The 20433-nt window shown below is 38.7% G+C and overlaps 2 protein-coding genes across 8 annotated transcripts in view; both read right to left on the bottom strand.

The window, feature by feature from the left end:
* Positions 1-430: 430 nt before the first annotated feature.
* LOC143414964 (serine protease FAM111A-like) lies at positions 431-7461 on the bottom strand. Of its 5 annotated transcripts, none has more exons than XM_076880087.1 (6): positions 7297-7461; positions 5061-5116; positions 4878-4943; positions 4715-4777; positions 3087-3134; positions 431-2993 (listed from the first exon to the last, which is right to left on the bottom strand). In XM_076880087.1, exons 4-6 carry the CDS (start codon positions 4742-4744, stop codon positions 1248-1250), a joined length of 1824 nt encoding a protein of 607 aa, XP_076736202.1. In that variant the 5' UTR covers positions 4745-4777; positions 4878-4943; positions 5061-5116; positions 7297-7461; the 3' UTR covers positions 431-1247. The 5 variants fall into 5 exon arrangements, with proteins under 5 accessions (XP_076736202.1, XP_076736215.1, XP_076736199.1 ...); XM_076880100.1 differs by having other exon boundaries at positions 5044-5116; XM_076880084.1 differs by lacking the exon at positions 7297-7461 and adding an exon at positions 5231-5362.
* A 3769-nt stretch (positions 7462-11230) lies between these two features.
* The window catches only part of LOC112430638 (serine protease FAM111A-like), a 31318-nt gene continuing 22115 nt past the window's right edge, over positions 11231-20433 (bottom strand). For 2 of the 3 annotated variants that reach the window (XM_076880109.1, XM_076880106.1), the window contains 3 exons: positions 16282-16344; positions 13949-13996; positions 11231-13855 (listed from right to left, as the gene is read on the bottom strand). In XM_076880109.1, coding sequence (XP_076736224.1) covers positions 12107-13855; positions 13949-13996; positions 16282-16344 — 1860 coding nt within the window. In that variant the 3' untranslated portion in view covers positions 11231-12106. Of the gene's footprint in view, positions 13856-13948; positions 13997-16281; positions 16345-19208; positions 20425-20433 lie in introns of those variants that run through there. The other variant, XR_003022117.2, reaches the window with a different exon arrangement.

Here is a 20433-nt window from a genome sequence, read left to right on the forward strand (position 1 = left end):
ACGTTTGACCTCTTTTATTGCCAACAAAGTTTATGTTACAAAGTATTGAGTTGTATTTTTGTTATTGACCAAATACTTATTTGCCACCCTGATTTACGAATAAATTCTTTACAAATCCTACCATGTGGATTCATGGATTTTTTTTTTTTCACATTCTGTCTCTCACAGTTGACGTGTACCTCTGGTGCAAATTACTGACCTCTGTCATCATTTTAGGTGGGGGAACTTGCACAATCGGTGGCTGACTAAATACTTTTTTGCCCCACTGTATAAGTATATTCTTATACTCTCTAGACCGAAGAAGTCACTTGGATGAAACAAAACGTTTCTCCCACCAGTTTTGAAAAATTGAACCACTCTAACATGAAGGTGAGTTTAGCATTTTTTTTTAAATTTTATTCAGAACTGAAATAATAACAGGAGAAAAGGATTGGTGTTACTCACTATGACACGTTTTATCTTTGGGAAGTTTTGCCAAAAAGACATGTACACCAAGCCTCAAAAAATGTGTCTGACAGAAAATCTTTTCCTGTGTGGGTTTTTCAAGAATAGAGTGTAAAGAATCTTGACTTGAAATAAACAAATTTCCTTTTTCAACAGGAAGGAAAGTTTAAAACAAAGAAACATTATAGTTCATAATGACAACACTAAACATGTCACAAACAGGTTAACAGCATATGGTTTGTATTACATTGTACTAAACATACACAGCAATGTTAAAACACAAGGGGTAAAAAACATGATTTTCAAAGGATGGTTTTCATTCCACCAGTAGTTATAAAACAAAACAAAAAAACAGACATAATAAAAACCCTGGGTAATACATCTGAACAGACAGCTACACACCCATTAAGTAGAAACTTCTACTAAAATCTAAACATTAAACTAAGGCCAGCTACAAGCTTGGTTTTAAAACATCACTTCTATATCATTGTAGTGTGCCTTTAAGGGTAAATACACAGTATCTGTGTTTTTCAGTCGCAAAGTCAGAAGTTTTCTTATTATATAAATTATTTTACTCAGCATGAGGTTATGTCCGCAGTATAAGCTTTGACTGTAATCTCTCTCAGTATAGGGCTACAGTAACTTCACTAAGCTTCAAATCCTCCTGTGCCTTATACCACAGGTCCCCAGAGGCACAGGTTCAGGTTACATCTTATGTGTTCAATTCTTTGAAGAATAATGCATTAGAAAAAAAGGAATCTCTGAAATCAGAAATAGTTTGCAACTTGCCCTAATCTGTATACCTAACTGACTTCCATTGGCTCCTCAGCATTGAGTATCTCTTTCAGGTGTGGGTTTCTTTTTGCTGCCTTCTCAACTTTCTTCAACAGCTCCTCATTTTCACTTTCCTTCAGATTTTCCACAAAGTTTTCAAATATAGTAAGAAGAGGAATGGCATATTCAATGACGCTCTCATCACTGTTGACTGAATCACAGACATAACCTGCAGTGTGCAAACCAAAAACTCTGCCAAGTCCATCAAACACTGGAGAACCAGAGGCACCGTGATACATGAAAGTGTGGTAGGTCGCTACCTTTCCTGCTTTACATCCACCTATCAATATGTCATTAATGCCATGGTCTTTGAGCCAATCACTGATTGTTTTGATGATGAGCAGGTTTTTGTACTGATACAAATGTTCATCAATAGCCTGCCCTCTCTTATCTGTCTCAATGATACATGTAGGATCCATTTTTTTCACCCCCCCTGCTGGGTGTCCAATGATGCAGGCTTCACCATTGGCAGGCAGTGGTCCAAACTCACTGAGCAGCCCTGGTGGTACCTTTATGTTCTGTGCTCTTGTTTGCTGGTTTGGTTTTGAGCCTTCAGGGTTGAGCTCCAGAACTGCATAATCTAGATCAGCATCAAAGTCAGTGAATGTATTCTCTGCTCTAAAGTAGTAGAAATTTGTTTCTGGCTCAGACTTCTCGTAGTCAAATACAGCAAACACTTCTACATCCTGCTGCAGCGCCTTTCCTTCAACGTAACCTTTAAATAAATGTGCGCTAGTCAGGATGAAAGTATCAAACAGCACAAAGCCTGTTCCCATAGAAACATCCTTAATAACGAGTTTGCAAACTGACTTTCCCAGTTCTAGCAGCTTCCTGACTCTGTAAACTTGGCTGAAGGACTGCTGGATCTTTCCAAAGTTCTCCTTCCTGAGATTCAGTTCTTTCTGGAAAGAATCACCATCGAATCTATCCGCCATCCATCGTTTCAGATCTGGAAACTGCTCACGCAGTAGTTCATAAATCTTGTCTCTATCAACATCACTGCTGGTTTCTATCACTGTTTTTACACGGATTCCCTCCTGTCGTGCTAAATCGATAATCTCTGACTCTGATCTGCTTTCACAATTACTTTGAGAATTATTTGTTGGGCTTTCTTGCGACTTTCCATTGTTTTCTTTTTTATCTTTTGGAAGGCGTATCTTGAATTGTTTCTGGTGTAGGATTTCTACCTTTTGTGTGCATACAGTGAGGCGTTTGGGATCCTGATTGTTGGACAGCTCAAAGTTACCAAGGTCATCAATGAAGCGACCGTCTCTCTTCAGAGCCTCAGCCACAGTTATTCCCTTTTCTCCATAAACACAGAGGTTCTTGAACTGTTTTACATCATTATTTTTAAAAAGTTCCTTTGTTTTAGTGTGTAGCCCACCAACTGTGTCTATATAGAAGACAGAATAGTGCTCTTTTGGATGCACTATTTTGGAATGTTGGACTTTACCTTCAACTTTTTCTGCTCTACATGATATGATCAGACACTCACCATCATCAATGCAAGAACAGGGGAAATGTGTTGCAACAATTGACTCCTTATCCTCTTTACCTAGCTGAATGATAATGTTCTCATCTGCACACTTAATCTTCTCATTGCATTTCTCATTTGATTTTATGGCTTCCAGCACTGTGCAAAGCTGATTACACTGAACAGTATATTCATAACTAGCTTGACTGAATTTCACCGTAAATTCATGGGAATGTTGAACCTAGAGGAAATTAGAGCGAGATGGTTAGAAACACAGTGGTACTAAAGAAGCAGAGCAGTATTTTGGTCATGTAATGTAACACGGTACACTTACAGTGAAATCACTGTCATTTTCCTCCTTTGGTCGAGTTGGCGTAAATCCCTGCAGAAATAACAGATATTAAAATATATAAATACATATCAAATTATTCAAGATTCAAAGTGTTTATTGTCATGTGTCCAAAGAAAAAAAAAGCATTTCTCTATGCAATGAAATTCTTTCTTTGCTGTCCACCCTCAGATGCCGGTTAATATATACAATAGAAATAGAACAGAAAAAATACAAATAGTGCAAATAAATAAATGAAGACAGAAAAGGAGACAAAATATTGAATTGTGAAACAGAGGTGCAAAAGACCTGTGGCTGTAATATGCTGGCTTAATATGCAGGATGACCTGATGTGCAAAAAATTATTTTTACTGTTCAAAAATAGGTCAGCTGTTCAATGACAGTGGGGAAGAAGGAGTTGTTGAGTCTGGATGTTCTGGATTTCACACTTCTAAACCTTTGTCCTGAGGGCAGAAGTGTGAACAGTCCGTGTTGGGGCATGTGGGGTCTTTGAGGATGGAGGCAGCTCTTCTCTGGACTCTGTGATTGTAGATGCTCTGCAGAGAGAGCAGCGGACTCCTGATGATCTTCTCCGCGGTTGTTATCACTCTCTGCAGGCGTTTGCGGTCCATAGCAGTAGTGCTGCCATACCATGCAGTGATGCAGCTGGTCAGTGTGGTCTCCACAGTGCAGCTGTAGAACCTGCTGAGGATCTTGGCCGACATACCAAATTCCCTCAGCCTCCTCAGGAAATACAGCCGCTGCTGAGCCTTCTTGACCAGCTGTGTGGTGTTCAGTGTCCAGGTCAGGTCCTCAGAGATGTAGACGCCCAGGTACCTAAAGCTGTTCACCCTCTCCACTTCAAGTCCCCGGATAGACAGTGGTTGGTGAGGCCTCCTCTTCTTCCTCATGTCCACTATCATCTCCTTTGTCTTGTCAGTGTAGAGGGTGAGGTTGTTGTCCTCACACCATGACACCAGACCGGCCACCTCTCTCCTGTAAGCTGCTTTGCCCCCTCCAGTGATGCGGCCAATCACTGCAGTGTCGGGCGTGAACTTCAAAACGATGTTATCTTTGTTGGAGGTGACACAGTCATGGGTGTACAGGGTGTAGAGGATGGGACTGAGGACACAACCCTGTGGAACTCTAGTGTTTGTAATAATATTGGCTGAAGTCCTGTTTTTTAAGGTTAACCTAATAATGTATTTTGTCTTGCTTTGTTTTTTTTTAGTTTGTAATGTAGATTATTTAAAAATACCTTTATGTCATGTTTTTTTAATATTTGGTATTAAAATTTTGTATTCTGATTACAAAAGTGTGAAAAATGGTGAATCTCCTTGTAAGACCTTCCTTTGTCACAATTTGTGGGTTGCACACAGTGTTGGATAATATGAAGCAGACCCTTGCAGAGATGTGAAGCATGACGTGGCCCTCAGACCAAATCACTGGTATGTGTATATCTCATCAATCATACTTCAACTCCCTATAAAGCTCACACAGATTCAGTTTTCATTGACAGTGTCAGAAATGTAAAGGTTCATATTTCATGATTACATAAAATATTAAACATGTCAAGAACCTACGAGCTTGTTTATTGTTCAATCAGCTATTTTCACACTGACATAAGACCTCACCTGAGGGGGTTTAGGTCCTTCTGACTGCATGCTTGCTTTGCTGCTGCTGCCACTGGGACTGTTCTGTTAAAAAAAGAAAAGCACAGATAAATTAATTTGGCTGATAAATACAGAGTAGAAATGGGGAAGCAATAACATTGCAGTATTATTAGTTTTTACTTACCGTTTGCTTGGAAAGAAAGTCCCTAATATCTCCAGTGTTCTTTGATCATTTGGGAGGCATTTTCTCCTGCAATCGTGAACATAAAAGCAGAGTATGTCAAGTGTTTGTTCTTAAGACGGAAAAAAACTGTGGTGTTTCGAACAGTTTTGTTGTCCAGAAGACTCACATTGAAACTAAACACACCTCTGTTTTTTACTGTAGTCGTCAGGGAGGGATGAAAAAGTTCAGATGTTGATATCCTGATAAAAATAAATAATTAATATCTAAAAAATATCCAGAAAAGGAAAATGCTGAAAATGCCTGTTGGCACACATTATGAGCAAATAGTTGGAAAATGTCAAAATACAACTAACCATGGATGTCTTGTGGGTTTCTCTAAGTTTCTCCAAACTGAGGCTTTGTTGCTTTTCAAAAATACACTACACAAGTAGCAACAAATTGCCCACCAAAAGTCACGTGTGTGCTGCTTACTCTTACTCTTGAGCCTCTGAACTAATCAGCATAGAGCCCAGCAGCTAAGGTTGCTTAGAAGGACTTACACCAGAAGAAGTACTTTTTTTTTCTTTTCCTAAAAACATCTAACAGGAACATTTCCTGTTCTAGGAAACCAAAACATGGTCCATCATACTCATTTTTGTGTTGGATTTGATTTAATTTTGTAACAAATTAGATATGGCAGTATGTCTGTAAGGGGGTAATTTAGCCAAAAAGCATAAAAAGCAAAATAAATTCTCAACAGCTATAAATTGTTATGAATTATTATGGTACATTAAATATCTTAGAATCCAAAATTACAACCAGAACGAAGCAGGGCCATGATAAGATAAGACTGGTCTAATAACTGTATGAAACACATTTCCTTCGTGCGTGTGCCTGATGCATGGAAAAGAAAGGCTGCAGGAAGCACTTTGTTCTTTAACGTCTCAATGGTTTGGTTCAGCAAAGAACAGTGTCTCTTTACTAAAGCTGCATTTGTGCCGGCAGATGCTCATCTCATCTCCTATAAAGTTGTCTACTGAGTGGCAAAAGTCTCAAAAGCCGCACAACTGCCAAAGAATTAATACTCCCTGTGCTGTGGCTATGGTTTTCACTATGATTGATGACACAGCAGCCAGCAAACTATGGGCTATTCCTCTGTCCAATAATACAATCAGCAGGCAAATATCTATGTCAAAGAGGAGCACCTTAATGATAAGGTGTGTGACAGCTGCTTTTCTCTGCAGATGGATGAAGTTTCAAATTTAACTGTTACAACTTTCTTATGAAACCTTGTGGCATACCTCAGTGACATGTTTCTGAAACTCAATGAACTGGATTTCTGCCTCAGCTTTTGTTGATGCACAGTTAAAGTGGCTTTGTTTAAAGTGTATTGCACAGCGCTATGTACTGCCCCCTTGTGGTCATCCTACAAACAATGCAGTATGAAGAAGCTGCATGTTGCATATAATGATGCAATGAGGATCCTTTTTAGGATAGGGTGCAGTGCCAGTTAGATGTTTGCAGCTGTGGGTGTTTGGACTTTTAAAGCACCTTTAAAAAATGTAATGTTCACATTTAGAGGTGTGTGGAGCTGCTTTTTCTCTGCAGGATGAAGTTTCAATGGCTCCAGTAACAGTATCATTTTAGCACTCTCAGATCCCACATTGAGTGGTTCCCGCTACTCATCCAGTCTGAGGAAGCACTGGTTGAAGTTTTTGTGCATTTATTGATTTCTTTTAAGTAATCGTCTATTTTATGAATATTATGGTTTTAGATTTTTACAATGTTTTATATTTTATATATATATATTTTTTTGTGTGTGTGTTTTGTCTTGTTTCTATGGACATAAAGCCTGTCAATAAAGACTGAATTGAAATGAAAATTACCGGATTCTATCACGTTGTCATCGTCCCGGCGCTGTGTGTGTGTGTGTGTGTGTGTGTGTGTGTGTGTGTGTGTGTGTGTGTGTGTGTGTGTGTGTGTGTCTCTGTATCTCTCTCTCTCATCGCTATGCCTGTGCGGAGCTCATGTTGGGCTCCCGCCTTTGGCCCACGTAGTACCTGCAGTTAATCCCCCATGTAACAGATTTCCCGGACCCGTCCTGAACCCTTGGACCCCCTGAGCGTGACTGTTGGCAGTTTGGCGTGGAGTTTGTGTGTGAGGATGGTTAGGGTCTCACTGCGCTAGTGGGGAATGAGAGGAGCTGAGCGAGTTTAGACCCCTGGAGCGCGGACCCTCCCCCACCTCTATATACAGCCTTCCGGTGTTGTTTAACTGTATCAGTCCGTCCCGCCTGCCCTAACACACGTATTTCTCAAATCCAGCTTCACACACACTATTTAATCTATTTAATCTAGGTCAGTTTTTGAGCAGGTTTCACTGGTGCAAATTAGCCTATATCCTCTGAGATACAAACAAGGGTGAGAAAGTTACAACTCACCTTTCAGTCCGGCTTCTCCAGATGTTTCTCCGGTCAGGCTGAGAGAGCCGCTGACTTTCACAAACACGCGCTGAAAGCAGGTGGGAAAGCAGCTCCTAAAGTTGATGATCAGGTGAATAAGAGCGAAAGTTGGGCGAGCGCTCAGTCCTCTGACCGCTTCGGGAGTGAGTCAGAGCAGTCAATTCTGGCGCCTCTTCACCGGGAGCAAATCCGCAAATAACCCCGCCCATTTCTGTCAAATTCAACCCAATTGAATCACAGAGACAAGTCTGCTCAGCACGAAACGTATAGCGGGAGTGTGAGTGTGACATACATTTTTGTGGCTTGTTAACATGTTTCTGTTTAATAATTAAACTGTTTCATTTAAAACTATAGTTTAAAAAAAACGGTCCTGGCTAAATTGCACCACAATAACTCCTACTTTAGAGCAATGCCTGTCATATCCAACCGATTGTGGGAGTGTGATTATGACGTTAATTTCTGTGGATTGCAATGGTGGGCAGAACAATCCAAATATCAACAATATCAATTGATATTTAAAGTTTGTATTGATATTAATCAGTACCAGTGTAATGAAATCAATACTTTCGTTTCTGTTTCTCGCCTGTATGCACTGCTGCGGTTTCATCAGAGGCAACCTGGCTGTCTGTGTAAGTGCCGCTGCTTTGATGTGTCACAGCAGGGAGCAGGCACAGTTTGCTCCTCCCCCTCCCTTCTTGTGTTTTAATGTACGGTCACGTGACTGGGCAGCGCTAGGCAAGCAATAATAATAATTAATAATAATTAATAATTACAGAAAATGCAAAGCATACATGATTGTGTTCTTTCAAAATGTGAAGTCAGAAACTTTATTATGACGCAAATTCAACTTGCTCAGGTTATCTGGCTTCGTTTAGCCTAACATCAGCAGGGAGGTTAGGTTAGCTAAGTGATTACATGACACTTCATGAATCAAAACAGGGTTTCTCAATCTAGCCATGAGCGTGTACACATCAAACAATCAGCACTGGTAAGACACGATCAATCAGAAACACGGACAGAGTCGCACGTTTTAGTGTGTATTCACAAGTTAACTGGCTCATCATTACTCTGTTATTAATGCATGGATAAATCTGATTATAAATAAAGCTGGGTAGTCCACTGAATTCATTTGTTTCTTAGATATTTAATGTAGAGTTCAGACCCTAATAGCCAGGCACGTGACATGGACAATTTCAGGTTGGGAAAGAGACGTATGGATGACATCAGAAAGCCTTGATCTCTCAGTGGCCTTTAAGTCTTTTTTTAACTGTTTAAATTCTATTCTTGAAGATTTTTTATGTAGCGAATGTCCTTTGTGAAAATAAATCAGTTTGGCATTTTTTGGTTTTCACACAACAATTCTGATTGCTATACTGTTGGACAGGGCGGGGGGAGGACCCTTTACAGCCTTTTACTATCCACAGAGCAACATCCAGATGATCTCCCAGGAAAGGTGATGCTGTTTTCAAGAGAAGTGATTGTGTTGTAGTTGTAACCGGGTCATAAATTACATATTGTTATAATTACACAAAATGTGTTCTAGACCCCAAACTGTTCCTTTTATCCCTGACTTTTGGGACCATCAAGCCTGTAGTTATGTTCATTATCAGTTAGAGCCCCTCCTCATTCTTCTTCTTCTTTGGTGCAACCCTTTAAATATGGGGTACCCCTTTCCCCTTTTCAACAATTCCCCTGTGGGAGAGGTTGGTGTCATTTCTTTCCCAAAACTGTACAACACACACATACTGTATATTTAAGACATCTACAGGAAGCTGTGTCTGAAAAGGGCTGGGAAAATCATCAAAGACCCCAGTCACCCATCACATGGACTCTTCACCCTCCTGCCCTCTGGGAGGCGCCACAGGAGCCTCCGGACTAAGACCACCAGGTACCGGAACAGCTTCTTCCCCACAGCTGTCAGACTCCTGAACTCTGCCTCCTGACATCTGACCCACGTTAACACATGGACTGAACATACACACACCCACAATGGACAACTGTACCCTCAAACACAATAATAACATGGACTGAACCACCACTCACAACCACTAGCACTTTATATAGCCTCTGTAGAAACTATCTACACCCTCACTTATCTTAACTGCACTACTGTATAGCTCTGTGTAAATAATCATTCTGTACATTCAATAATCTTTAATCCTACAACTGTTTACAACTTGCATAGTTCCCATTTCTGTATAGCTGTATATCTCAGATTCTGTAAAGTTATTTATTTCATATTCTGTATAGTTTTTCATATTTATATCCTGTTCATAGCCTGTACATAGCTTGTACTCACTACAGCCTGTACATACTTAGTTATAGAATATTCACAACATGCTTCATACCGTGTACATTATAACATACCATAATAGACCCATTTCTGTGATATACTTACATATCTATACTATTGCTAATATATATTGTAATATATCTATATCACTAAAGCACTTCTGGATGGATGCAAACTGCATTTCGTTGCCCTGTACCTGTGCATGTGCAATGACAATAAAGTTGAATTCTATTCTATTCTATTTAGCCACCCTGATGTTTTTGATTGTGCTTTTAGTTCAGATATTGTTATCATTGTGCCTGTCTTTGGTAGATGCTGTAAATGTGTAGTACGTGTGTGCCACATATGTGTTATAGGCACAGTTATTGCTAGCATGAATAGATAATTCTTGCTAGCTTGGAAGTTGTGGTGGGTTGAGCTAATCCTCTTCGCTACTGTTTGTGTTTGGTTGTAGCAGCTGGCGTAACAAGTTAATGACTTGGAGTTCTTTGTTTCTTTTACCTTTCATTGTCAGGTATGTCGGATTTCGTGTTGGTGTTCTTTAATCTTATGTCAAATATGTTCCGTGTAAGTTTTTACTTTATGTTTAATGTAAAAATAAATACATCGCCCTTTTCTACAATTCCCCTGTGGGAGACGAGCTGGAGTGGGCAAGTTAATGACTTGGAGGTCTTTCTTTTACCTTTCTTTGTCAGACACAACACAGCAACACACCGGTTACATAACAAGTTTAGGTCTCCAGGTTGAGGTACTATGGTGATAAACGTCAGTAGGAAGTGAAGCACCTTTAAAAACAGGTTAAACCTCTCCAAATACCAAATCCTGCTTCTTAGAAGTCTGAGATAAAGGTTCAGATAAACAAAGTCTGTCTTCAGTTAGTCATGATCTATGAACTAGAAAGAGATAATGCCTACAGTCAGTCAGATAATACGTTTTCTCCCTCATCCACCTCAATTTTATTTAAGTGTTTTTCCAAAACAGTCCTGTATACAGAAATGTTCAGATACAACAAACAAGCACAACAGAAGTGATAAACTCTTTTTCTTGCCTCTGTTTGCTGTTTCTGATCACAGACTGGATGCAAAGACGAGCATCACTGGATCAATGTGATATTGAAGAGATAAAAAAAAACTAAAAATGTGAGAATTCTCAGCCAAGTCCTGAAGTTAAATAGAGTATTTTTATTTCTGTCACCTCTAAATGGATGTATTTACATGAAAACACCGAATCACACTAAACCTGTGATCTATATATTTATTATTTTGTGTCATAAAACAGTAAGGTTGTTTTGTTGTTCTGGTTTGTAGTGTGGTGAAACGGACACATGGGGGGGCTGGTGTTGTATTACTTAAACTACAGCCTCTTATTTGATCATTTTGTCTTTCTTTGTAGTCAGGTTTCTTTCCTTTCCTTTTATTTCTTTTTTTAATCTCTAAAAATTTGCCAAGTGTGGGACTAATAAAAGGTTTATCTGATTTTATTTTCATCTGTTTTATGCTGGTTATGTGGGTCCAGACTGCAGCAATTTGCACTTTAATGTCACGTTGCAATAAACAAAAATATATTTCCACTCTAGATGTATGCAGTTTAAAAAGAGAAAGCAATTAAACCACTCGAAGATGGCGGTGATTTTAGCATTTTGCTTTTTATTTGACTCATAACTTTAATAATAACAGGAAAAAAGATTGGTGTTACCCAGTCAGTTTCTTTGGGAATTTCTGCCACAAAGACATGTACACCAAACCTCACAAAATGTGTCTGACAGAAAGTCTTTTCCTTTGTGGGTTTACAAAAACAGAGTGTAAAGAATCTTGACTTTAAAAAAAGAAATTCGTTTTTCAACCGGAAGGAAAGTTAAAAACAAAGAAAAGTTAAAGTTCATAATGAAAGCACTAACTATGTCACAAACAGGTTAACAGCATATGGCTTGTATTACATTGTACTAAACATACACAGCAAAGGTAAAACACAGGGTGTAAAAAAGCAAAATTTTCAAATGATAGTTTTCATTCCACCAGTAGTTTTAAAACAAAAAAACAAACATAATAAAAATACATCTGAACAGAAGGCTTTACACCCACTAAGTAGAAACTTCTACTAAAATCTAAACATTAAACTAATGCCAGCTACAGGCTTGTTTTTAAAACATCACATCTATATCATTCATTTCCACCTAACATAACATGCCTTAAAAGGTAAATACAAAGTGTCTGTGTTTTTCTGTCGCAAAGTCAGAAATTTTCTCATTTCATAAATTATTTTACTCTGCATGAGGTTATGTCTGCAGTATAAGCTTTAAGTATAAGCTGTAATCTATCTCGGTACAGGGCTACAGTAACTTCACTAAGCTCCAAATCTTCCTGTGTCATGTACCACAGGTCCCCAGAGGTTACATCTTATTGTTCAATTCTTTAAAGAATAATGCATTAGAAAAATAGGAATCTCTGAAATCAGAAATAGTTTGTCACTTGCTCAAGGAGAGACTAACCCGTATATCTAACTGACTTCCATTGGCTCCTCAGCATTGAGTATCTCTTTCAGGTGTGGGTTTCTTTTTGCTGCCTTCTCAACTTTCTTCAACAGCTCCTCATTTTCACTTTCCTTCAGATTTTCCACAAAGTTTTCAAATATAGTAAGAAGAGGAATGGCATATTCAATGACGCTCTCATCACTGTTGACTGAATCACAGACATAACCTGCAGTGTGCAAACCAAAAACTCTGCCAAGTCCATCAAACACTGGAGAACCAGAGGCACCGTGATACATGAAAGTGTGGTAGGTCGCTACCTTTCCTGCTTTACATCCACCTATCAATATGTCATTAATGCCATGCTCTTTGAGCCAATCACTGATTGTTTTGATGATGAGCAGGTTTTTGTACTGATACAAATGTTCATCAATAGCCTGCCCTCTCTTATCTGTCTCAATGATACATGTAGGATCCATTTTTTTCACCCCCCCTGCTGGGTGTCCAATGATGCAGGCTTCACCATTGGCAGGCAGTGGTCCAAACTCACTGAGCAGCCCTGGTGGTACCTTTATGTTCTGTGCTCTTGTTTGCTGGTTTGGTTTTGAGCCTTCAGGGTTGAGCTCCAGAACTGCATAATCTAGATCAGCATCAAAGTCAGTGAATGTATTCTCTGCTCTAAAGTAGTAGACATTTGTTTCTGGCTCAGACTTCTCGTAGTCAAATACAGCAAACACTTCTACATCCTGCTGCAGCGCCTTTCCTTCAACGTAACCATCAAACAAATGTGCGCTAGTCAGGATGAAAGTATCAAACAGCACAAAGCCTGTTCCCATAGAAACATCCTTAACAATGACTTTGCAAACTGACTTTCCCAGTTCTAGCAGCTTCCTGACTCTGTGAACTTCACTGAAGGACTGCTGGATCTTTCCAAAGTTTTCCTTCCTGAGATTCAGTGCTTCCTGATACAAATCACCAGGGAATCTACTCTCCATCCATCGTTTCAGATCTGGAAACTGCTCACGCAGTAGTTCATAAATCTTGTTTCTATCAACATCACTGCTGATTTCTTTCACTGCGGTTTTTACACGGATTCCCTCCTGTTGTGCTAAATAGAAGATCTCTGACCCTGATCTTCTTTCACAATTACTTTGAGAATTATTTGTTGGGCTTTCTTGCGACTTTCCATTGTTTTCTTTTTTATCTTTTGGAAGGCGTATCTTGAATTGTTTCTGGTGTAGGATTTCTACCTTTTGTGTGCATACAGTGAGGCGTTTGGGATCCTGATTGTTGGACAGCTCAAAGTTACCAAGGTCATCAATGAAGCGACCGTCTCTCTTCAGAGCCTCAGCCACAGTTATTCCCTTTTCTCCATAAACACAGAGGTTCTTGAACTGTTTTACATCATTATTTTTAAAAAGTTCCTTTGTTTTAGTGTGTAGCCCACCAACTGTGTCTATATAGAAGACAGAATAGTGCCCTTTTGGATGCACTATTTTGGAATGTTGGACTTTACCTTCAACTTTTTCTGCTCTACATGATATGATCAGACACTCACCATCATCAATGCAAGAACAGGGGAAATGTGTTGCAACAATTGACTTCTTATCCTCTTTACCTAGCTGAATGATAATGTTCTCATCTGCACACTTAATCTTCTCGTTGCATTTCTTGTTTGATTTTATGGCTTCCAGCACTGTGCAAAGCTGATTACACTGAACAGTATATTCATAACTAGCTTGACTGAATTTCACCGTAAATTCATGGGAATGTTGAACCTAGAGGAAATTAGAGCGAGATGCTTAGAAACACAGTGGTACTAAAGAAGCAGAGCAGTATTTTGGTCATGTAATGTAACACGGTACACTTACAGTGAAATCACTGTCATTTTCCTCCTTTGGTCGAGTTGGCGTAAATCCCTGCAGAAATAACAGATATTAAAATATATAAATACATGTCAAATTATTCAAGATTCAAAGTGTTTATTGTCATGTGTCCAAAGGAAAAAAAAAAGCATTTCTCTATGCAATGAAATTCTTTCTTTGCTGTCCACCCTCAGATGCCGGTTAATATATACAATAGAAATAGAACAGAAAAAATACAAATAGTGCAAATAAATAAATGAAGACAGAAAAGGAGACTGTTGGGTTTAGATTTTATTATTGTCATTTGTATTAGGAAATACTTAACCATAGATTCTTAGAGGTGTATAATTAATTGTGTAGTGATAAGTTGTGTGATCTTTAACAGGCTACAGAGGCTTGGTGTGTATTCCACACTAGAATGCACACCTACATCCTGGGAGCATGGGAAGAAGTCGCATCTTGTCTTAATTGTTTTATGGTAGGATTAACGTAGCTACGTCTGTTCTAGTCTAAGTGCTTTTTTGTTTAGATGAACTGCTGGACTTCCTTACCGTGTTATCTAGGGTGAACCATCTAGGGTGAGGGGGGGTCTACCCTCTTCCTGACCAAGGATGTTATATGACCCTTTGATCAGCAGTACCACACACACACACACACACACACACACACACACACACACACACACACACACACACACACACACACACAGTATTCTTTGTTCACATGTATACCTATGTAAGATGTTATATGTTAATGACCCTATGCATATTCATGTAACCACAATAAAAGGAGTGCTGTGGGGAAACCTGGCTGAGAGTCTGACAGAGGTCAAGTGGTGGAACGACGCTTGGCTCCAGCCAGGTCTCCCTCATGCATGAGTAACCAGAGAACTTTGGTGCCTTGAATCTTGCTTTTTGCTGTGTAGCAGATTGTCCTTAACGTTCCAGCAAATAGGTTTATGCTACAAACCTATCAGAGACAAAATATTGAATTGTGAAACAGAGGTGCAAAAGACCTGTGGCTGTAATATGCTGGCTTAATATGCAGGATGACCTGATGTGCAAAAAATTATTTTTACTGTTCAAAAATAGGTCAGCTGTTCAATGACAGTGGGGAAGAAGGAGTTGTTGAGTCTGGATGTTCTGGATTTCACACTTCTAAACCTTTGTCCTGAGGGCAGGAGTGTGAACAGTCCGTGTTGGGGCATGTGGGGTCTTTGAGGATGGAGGCAGCTCTTCTCTGGACTCTGTGATTGTAGATGCTCTGCAGAGAGAGCAGCGGACTCCTGATGATCTTCTCTGCGGTTGTTATCACTCTCCGCAGGCGTTTGCGGTCCATAGCAGTAGTGCTGCCATACCATGCAGTGATGCAGCTGGTCAGTGTGGTCTCCACAGTGCAGCTGTAGAACCTGCTGAGGATCTTGGCCAACATACCAAATTCCCTCAGCCTCCTCAGGAAATACAGCCGCTGCTGAGCCTTCTTGACCAGCTGTGTGGTGTTCAGTGTCCAGGTCAGGTCCTCAGAGATGTAGACGCCCAGGTACCTAAAGCTGTTCACCCTCTCCACTTCAAGTCCCCGGATAGACAGTGGTTGGTGAGGCCTCCTCTTCTTCCTCATGTCCACTATCATCTCCTTTGTCTTGTCAGTGTAGAGGGTGAGGTTGTTGTCCTCACACCATGACACCAGACCGGCCACCTCTCTCCTGTAAGCTGCTTTGCCCCCTCCAGTGATGCGGCCAATCACTGCAGTGTCGTGCGTGAACTTCAAAACGATGTTATCTTTGTTGGAGGTGACACAGTCATGGGTGTACAGGGTGTAGAGGATGGGACTGAGGACACAACCCTGTGGAACTCTAGTGTTTGTAATAATATTGGCTGAAGTCCTGTTTTTTAAGGTTAACCTAATAATGTATTTTGTCTTGCTTTGTGTTTTTTAGTTTGTAATGTAGATTATTTAAAAATACCTTTATGTCATGTTTTTTTAATATTTGGTATTAAAATGTTGCATTCTGATTACAAAAGTGTGAAAAATGGTGAATCTCCTTGTAAGACCTTCCTTTGTCACAATTTGTGGGTTGCACACAGTGTTGGATAATATGAAGCAGACCCTTGCAGAGATGTGAAGCATGAAGTGGCCCTCAGACCAAATCACTGGTATGTGCATATCTCATCAATCATACTTCAACTCCCTATAAAGCTCACACAGATTCAGTTTTCATTGACAGTGTCAGAAATGTAAAGGTTCATATTTCATGATTACATAAAATATTAAACATGTCAAGAACCTACGAGCTTATTTATTGTTCAATCAGCTATTTTCACACTGACATAAGACCTCACCTGAGGGGGTTTAGGTCCTTCTGACTGCATGCTTGCTTTGCTGCTGCTGCCACTGGGACTGTTCTGTTAAAAAAAGAAAAGCACAGATAAATTAATTTGGCTGATAGATGCAGTGGAACTGAGCGAGTTTAGACCCCTGGAGCGCGGACCCTCCCCCACCTGTATGTAGAGCCTTCCGGTGTTGTTTAATAAAGAACTGTTTAACTGTGTCAGTCTGCGTCTGAGTCCGTCCCGCCTATGGAACGCCAGGACTGCCATAATGAATTAATTAAATACACCATTAAATAATTAATTAAATGTGGCAATAATTAATTAAAATTGGAATTAATTAATTAAATAAATAGTTATGACACATGTAATTAATTAATTATTGACACATTTAATTAATTATTTATGTATTTCACATTTTAATTAATTATTGACACATGTAATTAATTAATTATTGACACATTTAATTAATTATTGACATATTTAATTAATTATTTAATGATATATTTATTTATTTCATTTTGGCAGTCCTGGCGCCTGGCTCTCATCTTGAATTAATTTTATCTGTCAGCCTCACCCATCAAACTCAGGGGGCGGTTCTCAAAGTCCTGATTTGATTCAATTTAGCCTCAGACAGTCAGAAATATTATAATTCTGACCCTTTATCAGTACTGATACATGTGAGACTTCCTCAGAATTGTGAACATCACAGCAGATGCCTTTGTGTGAAAGTAACTGAGAATAAAACACAGAAAAACATGAAGAAGATTTTTCTGGTCTGGCTTTTTATAACGGATAACCTTAAGAATATTCTGCAATATTCTGCAATTTTGCATAATTTTATCACTCTAGAGCCCTGGCCTAATGTGTTCAGTCACAAAGAGAGTAATAATTTAGGAACTGGAAAAAGATGCAGTCTGATGATGAAGTTTCCAAAATGCTCCTGTCATTGTCGTAATTTTCTCTATAAGCGGTTTTCGAAAAAAAGTCCTGTATACAGAAATCTTTAAAAAATAAAAGTAATTGAAACTCTCAAAACAGACTTCTCGAGCAGCAAATCTTTCTACTCTGGTCTAAAAAGTACACAGCAAATTCAAAAGTGTTAAATGTTTTGGTGTTAACAGTCTTCTTGCAAAAGTAGAGTTAATTTTACTCTAAGTAGAGTCACATTCTTTTAATGTAACTCTGAGGTGTAAAATGATAGTAGTTAAAATCGAGTGTTAAAAATGAGTGTTTCTCTGTCAAATCTGGAGGTGTTACAATGGAAACATTAACTCTTGACCTCTTAACTCTGAACTCCTAGAGGGGCTATGACACCAACAGAGTAAATTCACAGACTCCGCCCCCAGCACGGCTCCAATCGAAGCTGAAGTGAAGCCGTTTCAGAACATTTTGCTCTACATATTTGAGTTGTTTGCCATGCTTGGTAAGTCATTTTTTCAAAGATTGTTTCAATTATTATTATTAGCTTTTACTTCTGTGGCTCTTTGGAGTTGCTGTGTGAAAGGCATTAGCCATGTTGCTCGCTGATAGCATAATATTCTGTTTTAGCTAGCTGAAAGGTATTGTCTGCGGGCAAATACCACAGCCTTGGAAAAAAAGCTTGCATGTGAATTTTCAGTCAAACCTTTGGTCAAATACACCTAAAACAATGTGTAGAATGTGAAATGTTGGTATAATGGTGCTGCTTGAAGCCTGAAAACGATCGCCCATAAAAAAAACAAAAAAAAACGAGCAAACAGCAGTAGCAGGCGTCCTGACTGGGTTCTACGTTAGCATAGATCCCTCCAGAGTTTTGTTTACACGGTTTAGGTAAAAATTAAAAAGGTTGAGGTTTTACATTTAGTTCAGTATTACCTGTTGCCTGTGTCCTTGTCTTTTGGGAAAATATTTTACACAAGTAATGGCTCAAAGAGGATTCCTTTTTTTTTTTTTTTACTGTGCTGCAATTGATTACTGGATTATTTGTGCCATTAATTAGTGTCAACTAATTTTTTTCAATCTCCACACAGGACATGCTTGTGAAGATGGAATATGGGGGAGAGCAGAAGTGCGTTGAAGTTCCACAAAGTGATGAATGAAGGACATGCATATTGTATTGAAGAAATAAGTGATGAGAATGCTGTTATTTGCATTCACCTATGTCAGACCTTTTGATAAACACAATTCTAATGAAAGTGAGAACATGTATACTGTTACATCTTTCAGAAAATGTTTTGAAATTGTGGTGCACAGTTCAGAATAAATGTTTTTCAAAAACCATTGCATCTTTTTAGTAAATGTTTATTTCCAAAAGAAATTTCTAGAAGTTCAGAACAGTAAAATTCCCACTTTTTAGAATTAATTAGAAGATAACTCTTACGTAGTTAAACTAATACTCTTTTGAGAGTTAATATATAAACTCTTAACACCAAGTGTTAAATTATCAACTCCAGACAGATTTGGTGTTTAACACTAAATCAGAGTTAACGTACCAACTCTTCAAAAAGAGTTAAATTAACACTCTCTGGTGTGGACCCATATAGACACTTTAATAGTGTTGAAATCAAATCCGACAGTGTTAATTTGGACATGCTGGATTTGCTGTGTACATTTACTGATTCACTTCTGAACTGATTTTATTGCAATTTTAACTTCACTATATGTTAAAGTTCACAATCAAACAAAAAAACAAAACAACAACAACAAGAATGACTTTTTCCCCCACCACAAAACATTGAAAACTTCAAATATCTGAAAAGGTAAAAATTAATTGACGAAATTATTGGCAGGTCACATTTTAAGATAGTCAAACTACTACATGCTGTGTTGCTTCACTTCTGATTTATTAACAACCAAAATCTTCACGAAAACATTAATTTTCCTCGTTAATACAAACTAAAGCAAACGTAACAAATAATGAATACTGTCCAACATCAGAACAGAATATTTATCCAAGTAGATTTTAATAAAGCATAAAGCAGTCGAACGTCATTTGAATACATACCAGTCAGGTTACAAGCATTAAGAATTAAAGGCTCATAAAAAAAAAACTATTTACTATTTAAATTTTTTGTGATGACAAAGTTACATTTATTGAGCCTGTTTTAAGGTTATTATAAGAAAGCAAAATTAATCTAAAAAAACAAAAACATCTTGATAACTGAAATAACAACACGAAATGCACTTTTGAAAAAGAAAAAAAGAAAACACAACAACAACAACAACAACAACAACAACAACAACAGTACATACATTAAAGTAAAAATTAAACAATTTGTCCTCAGTTTAAGTCTTTGCCAAAATGGCTACATTTGTCAACCTGGGCCCTATTTCAGGAAGCCGGTTTAGAAAACTCAGAGTGAAAAACGATACGCAGGGTTGAGTAACCCCGAACTGTTCAACTCGGAATATTCGGTTTCAGAAAGGCTGATAACAAGTAGTTCAATCAACGCGGAGTTGCTTTAACCCCAAGTTAAGCGCACGCACGAGAATACATAAAGCCCTGATTAGTGGAGCACAGATTAAGTGAGTCACCATGGAGATGGAGGGAAAGAAGGCGCGGTCAATGTATTTTACAGCGCTTGAGGCCGAAATTCTGATGGCAGCATATGCCGATAACATGCAAATTTTGCAGAAAAAAAGTAACACAGCCTCAGCTGCAAAAGAAAGGGAGCATGCATGGCAAAACATAGCCGACAGAGTCAATGCGTGAGTGTTAATTTAAACATTGATCTAGGGATTTCCACCCATTTAACACGTTATTTTATTATATTTTATTTTATACATTCTATTTTGTGATGATGTGAGCGCAGGTGCAACCCAACAGGCCCCAAACGTTCCTGGCAGCAAGTAAAAATGAAATATAAAAATATAGTCCCAACAGGTAAGGTGTAATTGTATTACGAGCCATAGTGCTTGATCTGTTTGTCCTATGTAAATCAATTGCAGTTAGAGGCTACATTAATTTTCTTTCTGTAAGCACTTATTGAAATTATCTGAGCACATTACAAGTAAATATTTGCTTACTCTGTATGTTCAAATGTGACCCGTTATAGCCACTAGAAAAAAAGCGGAGGCCCGAAAAACAGGTGAGGGTCCTCCACCACCACCACTCACAGAGCCTGGCCACTTGGCTTCCACATTTGTGATAATGTTGGCAGCATCATATATGATCTTCACAGT

This window comes from Maylandia zebra, linkage group LG3 (genome assembly GCF_041146795.1).
Source record: "Maylandia zebra isolate NMK-2024a linkage group LG3, Mzebra_GT3a, whole genome shotgun sequence".
NCBI lineage: Eukaryota > Metazoa > Chordata > Actinopteri > Cichliformes > Cichlidae > Maylandia > Maylandia zebra.